This window comes from Priapulus caudatus, unplaced genomic scaffold (assembly GCF_000485595.1).
Source record: "Priapulus caudatus unplaced genomic scaffold, Priapulus_caudatus-5.0.1 Scaffold65, whole genome shotgun sequence".
Lineage (NCBI taxonomy): Eukaryota > Metazoa > Priapulida > Priapulimorpha > Priapulimorphida > Priapulidae > Priapulus > Priapulus caudatus.
In genome coordinates, this window is record NW_014577126.1 from 343,764 (window position 1) to 353,335 (window position 9,572).

Genomic DNA, 9,572 nt, shown 5'->3' on the forward strand with positions numbered 1-9,572 from the left:
CTCTCTCTCTCTCTCTCTCTCTCTCTCTCTCTCTCTCTCTCTCTCTCTCTCTCTCTCTCTCTCTCTCTCTCTCTCCCTCTCCCTATCTCCTCTTCCCCTCTTTCTCTCTCGTTCCCTCCCCCTCCCCCCACGCTGGCTCGCTCGCGCTCTCTCTTCTACCGATTACTCTTTCTCTCTCTCTGTCTATCTATTTCTCTCTCTTTCGTCTGCTGCGTTCCGACTATATAGCTTACCTGCAAGAACCCCGGCCAGGTAGATGATGCTGATGCGGAATGACCCGTGCACCATCTCCAGCGGCAGGCCGACTAGTAGCTGTACCATCAGGTTAAACAGCAAATGAATCCATCTGCAAGACGAGAATAAGAGACCAATTAGCGTCATCTTACGATGATACATCTCGGTAACGCTCAACAGTGCCGAAAAGTGATAAACAATGCGGAACAATCCTTGAAAATGCATACCGATGCTTGGAAATGTATAACAATTCATAACTGCGTCTGAAAATCTTTGGAAAATACTTCACCGACTACAACTGTTATGGAAGACACTTGAAAGAACTTACTTAACAATGTTTGGACTATGATGGACAATTCATGACAATGCTTAACCATGTTTAACTATGATGGACAATTCATGACAATGCTTAACCATGTTTAACTATGATGGAACTATGATGGACAATTCATGACAATGCTTAACCATGTTTAACTATGATGGACAATTCATGACAATGCTTAACCATGTTTAACTATGATGGTGATTTTTGTAAATACGTAACAATGCTTTATTAGCATTGGCAATTCCTGACAATACTTAACAATGGGTAATTAGCATTGGAAAATTTTGATAATAGTTAGCAATGCTTAACAAGGATTGGCGATGCTTGGAAGAAGTTTATTAATCGGAAAAGCATTAACGGAGATGACGGATCACATGCAGACGTTTTAAGGAAACAATCTTGCTGACAAAGATTATTTGTTTGAACGCGTGTTGGATTGCGAGCTGGTAATGTCTTACACGCGAAATACCGGCCACACAAATCCGGCTACGTGCGCGCGTAACTCTCTTGGATATTCCCACTGTTTGCCTGCAGGGAATGCTACATGTAAAACAAACCTGCTCCCTATAAATTTCCCCGATATTCCCAACTCAGGTTTGTCTGCAAAACGTAAAATTTCTCCTCAAAGCCTATCTCATATTCCAGTGCAACGCAGCCAACACATAGCTCCTCAAAATTTCGCTCCATGTTACAAGAGCCAGAATACGTTGCTATATAAGCGGATGGGACAAATTCCTTTCATCCTCCCTCCTTCACACGTTCCCTCGCCCTCTTCGCTCTCTCCTCCTCGAAATAAACTTTCACCCTTCAGCGTAACACAGCGCAAATGATCGGGGCACGCCAGCACAAAAGCCACCACTTTTCCCCCAATACATTCGCTAGTCGAGTTTGCATAGCCTGCTAGCGCTCACACTCACTCGGTGCTCGTAGACAGGAAATATCGTTTTCCGTCGTCCCACCGACGTTTATCTCCGGCAGTACGTCGGCATTGTGAACGTAGTGGCGGACAAATCGACGCGCGACAAAGACGGCCATTGTTCGCAGGCAACCTCTCCGGAGCGCAACGATATGAATTTTAAATAGAAAAACTGAAATGCAAAAGTTTTGCGTCGATTTGCGTCGCACAGGGGAGAGAATTACCGGTGCCAACAAAGGGCGTTGTGTGAGAGAGGCACGTTGTAAAGGTCGTCAGTCAAAGCGCTGGACCACTCGCGCGCGGGGCCGCGCCTGTCTGCATGCGTGTGTCTGGAGAACGAGATAATACGCGGGCAACAAAAATTACCAACATCCTTTTCAGTGCACCTGAGCCGAATGAGCATTTACATAAAGAAACGCAACAATGACAAGAGCATCTTTTGTCGAGATGGTTTCCTGGACGTCAGACTGTCGTGGGCGCGCGATCGGTTACGCGCATTTAGTGCACACAAACGGATGCGGTGGCCGTCTACGTATACCGCATTCCGTAATCCGTGAGAAATGGAAAAAATGGGTGATGCACATGATTATCGCATTGGTAAGGCCCGGCAGCGCAAGGTAACTGTTGCACACAAGTAGCTGTTACACATCGGTAACTGTCATAAACAGGTAATTGTCACAGACAGGTAGCTGTCAAAGACGAGTAGCTGTCACACACATGTCATAAATATTACTGCCATATGCAGGTAACTGTCACGGTCAGGTAACTGTAACAAACATGTTATTCTTACATAGAGGTATCTACCACAGACATGTAGCTGTGACATAGGGGTAACTGTGACACACAAGAATTTCTGTTGCATAAGTGTATCTGCGATACACGGGAACTGTGACACATTGACAACTGTCACATACATGTAACTGTTACGCAAAGGTAACTGTCGCACACGTGGATGTGTTACGTACATGTTACTGACACACACCGGCACCACAGTCACAGACCGACAGCTATCACAACAATGTAACTATTACTAGCATGCAAGTCTCACACACAGGTAATTGAAACCAACCAAAAAAGACAGGTATGCTGTCTGTTTTCAACAATTACCCACAGGACATATGGACACATTCTCATTTAAACATTTTTTATGCGATGAGAAACCCGTTAAATGCACTCAGATGTGCTGCAGAGGGAGACGTCTCTTTAACTGTAGTGTTTGCACGGGCACAGGTGCTGCACTTGCCTTGCAGAATAGAAAAAGCTTTTAGCAGCGACATCGCACCATTCCTATACGAAACTCGTAAATACAGTCATTTAACTCGTTGTGCACGCTGGAGAGTAAAGGCTCACGGGCAGAAAAGCTGCACGAGCAACACATTTCGTTTTCCGCTTCCATTATGCGCGGCCGAGTACCCCCACGTCAATATTTTATCCTAAACCAAACTAAATGCCAATTTAGCGCACCTTTTCGCTGTCTGAATGCTCAGTCAGAGCTTCGACAAAGCTATCGTAAATCGCCATAAACACGCGGGTAGCAAACACAGGGTAACACGCATACATGCATGCGTGCCCCCACCCCGGCCGCAGCGCGGCGGTGAGCGCGGCAAATGTCTTTAACCCCTGCGTGTCACAGGCCGGTGTTTGTTGGTTAACAGCTTGCCGCCAGCCGTCCATATGTCTGCACGGCCGCCTCGGACAATGGCACAACAATGCCGACTATATCAACAGCTGACAACACTCGGTGAGTGAACACAATGTTCGTATAATGATCGCACACGAGCGCGCGTACACGTATGCGTGCGGCCAGCAGCAACAACTGTTAGTCCAGCGGCTCACTTGAGGCCGTTATCGTGCACTCCAGTCACCAATGCCTGCTGGATGAGGACGAGGCACGCGTCTTGCTGTCGCAATGCGTTCTCCCTCGTGTTGTCTATACATTCACGCATCGCGTTACTATAGAGTGTCAGTAGCACGTAGACTGCAAGTAGTCCCGCCTGACCGTGGTCGCCGCGGGACCATGATCGGATATTATATTTTCCTTCGCATGCCCATTGTTCGGGACTCGGAACTCGGTTAGTTTGACAAGCGTGGCTGTGGGGACGTACGTGCTGGTCGCACGGACCGCAGGTCGCGCTCATCAACGTTAACATGGCTAACGGAATGTCGTTCGTTAAACCATGATGGTTGTAATCTCGATATTCGTAGCTCGGTGATTCCGGAATACGTTTTTTAGTATAGCAATAGATTATGGAAGAACGTCAATAATATAATCCGGCAGCGGAGCTCTCTCAATCTTTCTCTCTCTCTCTCTCTCTCTCTCTCTCTCTCTCTATTTCTCTCGCCCACTCTCTTGGCTCCGTATATACATAGCCACCGCCGCTGCCGCTCCGCTGTTTACTAAACACAATTACACAAACGGTCACCGCGTAAACGGCTCGTTTCAAAACATTTTAACAGCTTTGTTATACAGCCATCGCGGCGCGAGAGAGATGGAGAGAAAGAGAGGGAAAAGCGGGAACACTCGCACGAGGGAAAAACCGCCGCCTCTCGTTGTTTGTTTACCGCAACGCGAGAGAGAACTTAATAAACTGGGGTAATCTAGCGCTGCGTTAGCGCGCCGGCACTATCCCGACGCCTGGGTAAATATTTTGCTTCGCCGTTAAACAACGGGTTGTGACTAGCCAGCTCCCTTATTGCCTCCGACAAACACGTCGCAGCACGCCGGCGCGCCGTTTGAAACTCAACATCAAAGGGGTGGCGAGTACGCGCAGACGAAACGAGCGTACGCGCACGCACCTCCCTGCGGCCACGCGCGCGCACTTCACCAGGTAGCAAAAAAAAAGAAATCGAAAAAAGCGAGTCCATTACGCCCAATTTTTTCCATCATTCATACGGCGAAATACGCAAACAGAATACACTGTCTACGATTTTATAAGTAGCAGGGCTCCAGTCGCAGATACAAAGGAACTACTATGTACGCGCAAAGACGCGGTGCCTAATCGGGAGCAGCATGCCCGTGATATATATATATATATATATATATATATATATATATGCTTATGTATATATACTAGCGATACACGAGAAGAGGAAAAAGAGCTCGCGTGATCTCAACGCTGCAGAACCGCGCCACGCGTCTCCTGTCACTACAATACACGTTCCGCGGGCACGGAAGGTGAGCGACTGAGAGAGAAGGAGGGGAGAGGGAGCGAAAGAATGAGGGCGAGAGAGAGCAAAGAAAGTGAAGGGGAGAGAAAACGAGAAGGGCTCACGAGAGAAAGAGAGAGAGCGAGAGCGAGAGAGAGAGAGAGAGAAAGAGAGAGAGAGAGAGAGAGAGAGAGCGAAAGAAAAGAGAGAGGGAGACACACAGAGAAAGAAAGCTATCCAGAGATGTAAATATCGGCATGCTGAGACAATGGTATCATTGTTCTCTCGTCGCGGGAGGATGTTGCTAGGGTGAAGCGACGCGTGGCCCACACTAATCGCCCGCGCGTGCTCTGCGCAAACAAGACCCCCAAGTCTTCTTTAACCCCCTTCTCCACGCCGCAACCTAAACACGGGAAGCCACAGGTATACCCACCTATGTTTGCCACCGCGCATGTTTGTCAGGGGTAACTGCCGCTGATTGAGCGGACAGGTTATGAAAGGGTTGCAAACAGAGTGCCCCTGACAGCACACCCCCACTGCGATGCGTTGATGCTGCCATTGTAGCTGAGAACCGGCCAACAACTAACGAAGAGATGGTGAGCAAATATTATCGTTACAATTTCCTTCACGTTGTTGTGTCAGAGTTGTCTTTCACAACTTCCATATGTACCTAATCCACTTGACTGGCAGAACACTATTACACATTTATATCTACCACACCACTATTCCATATACATCTCTTATGCATATATGCATTATCTATCCATTTAACTATATATCTGGCTGTCTGTGTGTCTGTGTGTCTGTAAGAGAGAGAGAGAGAGAGAGAGAGAGAGAGAGAGAGAGAGAGAGAGAGACGGGGTCGAGTTACGGTCTCGGTGAGAAGCCGGCAAAAGAATTACGAAGGACTTGCATTCGCGAGGAACCATCGGGTGACTTACAACGCACCTGCGACTCTGCTTGTACCAAATATCAGCAGCAGCTTTTATATCCACATTATCATCATCATCACGATTACACCCCTACCACCACCTCCTCAATCAGCAGCAGCACCAACATCACCACCAGCAGCAGCAGCGGCGGCAATAGTAACAGCAGCAAAACCACCACAACCAGCATCAGCAGCAGCAGCGGCGGCGGCGGCAACAGCAGCCACTTCAGCATCAGCAGCAGCATCAGCAGCGGCAGCCGCCGCCGCAGCACTAGTAGTAGCAGCAGCGGTTTATCCGTCCACCGGCGAGCGAGCAGACATAAATTAAACACGGACAGTAAACCTGCTGAAAGGCGGTGGCATCTGTTGCCGGGCGGCTCATCATCATAAGGCCAGCCCCCACCATATGCTGCCTGCAGCAGCGCTGAATCACCTCCCAACATCTCAGCCACTAACACCTCCTGCCCACACACCGCAATACAGACTTCCTATACACCGTTCTAATACAGAAACAAGCACTTTTTCACAACAGAACACAAGCAAGACTGTTCGAAAGTGATTATTGCTCCTCAAACCCGCCCCGGTAACCAACGACAAAAATAAATGCTGACAAAAAATTACTCTAACATGTATATACTGATTCGCGTGCTTTGCGCTTATTTTTGTACGTCATAAGTAGAGGTGACGAAATAATATACTTTTCATCTGCGCGTGCGCGTATTCTTCCGACAGCTGTTGTTAATTTGAGTAAATAGAAACAGCTTCTGAATATTGCATCGCTGTCTACAGCGGACGTAACCATACACAATAAGGCGCAGCGGTTATTTCCAAATCCTTTGTCAGACGCACCCCGCTTGTTTCCCATTGATAGACAAGCTGGTTCACTTACCTGCCAAGTTATTAATTACAGTACATTATTTTTTACTAATTAGAATTCATAAGAATGCAGCTGCAGAACCATACACGATCTCGTCATATGCATTTCTGATCCAACATTGAAACATTCGTGTTTGTAAATTCATGTGCTCGCCAAAATTGACGAAGCTTCCCGCAGCACGTGGGTGGCTTCAATTCAAATTGCATTCACGACTTAAAACTGTCTGTGACGATGTGAAAGCAGTCATATGTGCGCGCGTTTGTGCGTATGTGTGTGCGTACGTATTTCTTAAAGGTGGACGATGAGTAAGCACATTGCGCCGCTAATGCTATATTTCGTTCGATACTTTTTCATTCGCGTTCTATTTTGGATCGCGTGCGATTCGATTCCGAGATGTTTTTTTCGTCGGCTGTCGTGCGACGATGCTATAAGGTCAATACTCAATACACATAAGAGCAACTGGCGCTAACTTGCAGCACGGGGAAGCTACATGTGACATAATTGGCGTCGAGACAAGGGATGGTGGACACCGGAGCCAGGTGCATGCGACAGCCGGGCAGATAATGGATGGCGCTAGTGGCCGGCGGTTTTATGGGTTTACACGCGAGATAGTTAGTCCGGCATGTACACAGCCAGCCCTCCCATATATACGTTATTCAGCGGGGAGAGGTTACCTTATGGCTTCAGAGCAACAACTGGGTAGCTGGTCTGCCACAACCCGCACACACACACAATCACACGCATGCAGAGATAGATAGATAGATAGATAGATAGATAAATAGATAGAGAGAGAGAGAGTGATACAGAAAAACAGAGAAGTGACAGAGCATCTAACCTAATTATTTCTGTGAGGGCTTCATGATCAGGCATATACAGCGTACACACACATAATTATAGAGCGGAAGGCGAAAACATGCCGCAGCAACGCCATGCAGCGGCTAGACACGCAACACTGCGTTGCCATACATTACGATGTCGACTCTATTCTGCCCGTTATACAATATAAAGCCCGCGTAAGCTGATAAATAAATTACGCACCGCATTAAGAGAAGGACGGATGAATTGCCTCAATAATTCATAGTCTCTTGATTACACCTATCTAATTAAGGCACGGGGGTGGACGTCACGCCATCACTACCATTACCTGCGCGCAGGGTCGGTAACCCCAAGTTAATCTTTCGCTTATCTTCACGAGTGCCTTTAAGATTTATTCACAATGGCGACAGCTTGCGGACGCTATCGGGCTGCCATCGTGCAACACACCTGAGCGGTGACAAGTCCTGCGATCGAGGGACAGATTACTGACGAGGGAACACGCCTCAACAGGGAAGCAGAAACGTTAGCATAACCGCGAGTGCTGCGGTCACCTTCGCTTTGGGTGATAACGAATATTCCTGACTGGACTTTGAAAGCTAGTACACCGACTCACACACACACGTACGTTACGAAACGTACGTAGGGCCTACTGTGCGCGCGTTTGATGGCTGAAAGAATAAAGAACGACAGGTTGATAGGTTGACAACCCGCGATTCTTTGCCACGCGGCGACAATGTAGCCTATAAATAACGTCTCTACCTAGCGCGCGCTCACTGTCTGTCTGTCTGTCTGTCCGTCCGTCCGTCCGTCCGTCCGTCCGTCTGTCTGTCTCTCTTTGGGTGGCTGTCTCGCCGCCTACACCTATCCTTACCTATCTGAGACGCACGCATGCACACACACTCACGCACGCACACAAACACTCTCTCTCTCTATCGCTCTCCCTGTCTGTCTGTCTGTCTGTCTGTCTCTCTGTCTGCGTGTGTAACATGCCGGAGGCAAAGAAAAGACGTGTGCCGGGCACCCGTGGTGAGATGGGTTCGTGTAATTGGCCGCAGACAATGGCGCTCTGACATGCGGCACCAGGCGGATGCACCTTGCACGGGCCTGCACTTATAGCGGACAGGTGCGCGACACCACGACACAGGTATAGCTGAGTGACGCTCCCCGCCGCCGCCGCCGCCCAGCCGCGCGCGCGCCGCGGAGAAAGAGTTACTGTCGCGCGCCACATAATGGGGTTAACTGGCCATGATTATATTAACGTGACAACGACCGTCAGCAGAGAATTGCGGGGAAATGGATACCTGCAGCGTGGACAGCCGAGTATGGGGTGGGTGGGACAGTCAGGCCGGGGGAGGTGGGACAGCCGGGTAAGGGGGAGGTGGGACAGCCTGGTAGGGGGGTGGGTGGACAGTCTGGTAGGGGGGTGGGTGGACAGTCAGGCCGGGGGAGGTGGGACAGCCGAGTGGGGAAGTGGGTGGACAGTCAGACCGGGGGAGGTGGGACAGCCTGGTAGGGGATGGGTGTACAGTCAGGCCGGGGAAGTGGGACAGCCTGGTAGGGGGTGGTGGACAGTCAGGCCGGGGGAGGTGGGACAACCTGGTAGGGGTGGGTGGACAGGCAGGCCGGGAGAGGTGCGACAGCCGAGTGGGGGGGGGCAGCCAGGCCGGGGGTGGGTGAGACAGCCGGATAGGGAGGTGAGTGGACAGTCAGGCTAGGGAGAGCAGTTGGAGTTGGGGAAGAGGTGAAGATAAAGATCTAATTGCGCACGTGGATCGTCATTCAGCCTTTACAATGCAGAGTGGCCAGTTAGGAGGTTGCTACGACCGCGTCTCCCGACAACCCCGCGACAATCACCTATAGAACAAAGCTAACTCTGGAACCACACACGTGCACTCGTGTCGGCAGCACGTGTGACACACGTGTACATCGCCGTGTTTGAATTTGACTATGTCGCTGTGACTGCCAGCACATTACCATGCGATAAGAGCAATGGAGATGAAATACCGACAATAAAATGCTAATGCGAGCATCGACTGGCATCGCGAGATGAACGACAGATGGACGAGGGGTTGCCTGAGCCTGACACACACACACACGCGCACACACACTCACACAAACACACACACAAACGCGTGCGCACGCGCGTACACACACACACACACACACACACGCACGCATACATACACACAAACACACACACACAAACGCAAGCGCGCACACACACGCACTCACACGCCCACACATGCACACACACACACACACACACACACACGACACACGACACACACACACACGACACTACGACGAACACGTACGACGTACGACG

General features: G+C 49.7%; 1 protein-coding gene across 1 annotated transcript in view; it reads right to left on the reverse strand.

The window, feature by feature from the left end:
- Positions 1-9,572, reverse strand: part of LOC106821243 (protein rhomboid-like) — a 47,520-nt gene that overhangs the window by 17,538 nt on the left and 20,410 nt on the right. Inside the window, exon 5 of the mRNA XM_014825959.1 lies at positions 234-346. Within this exon, the coding sequence (XP_014681445.1) occupies positions 234-346 (113 nt within the window). The remainder of the gene's footprint in view (positions 1-233; positions 347-9,572) is intronic.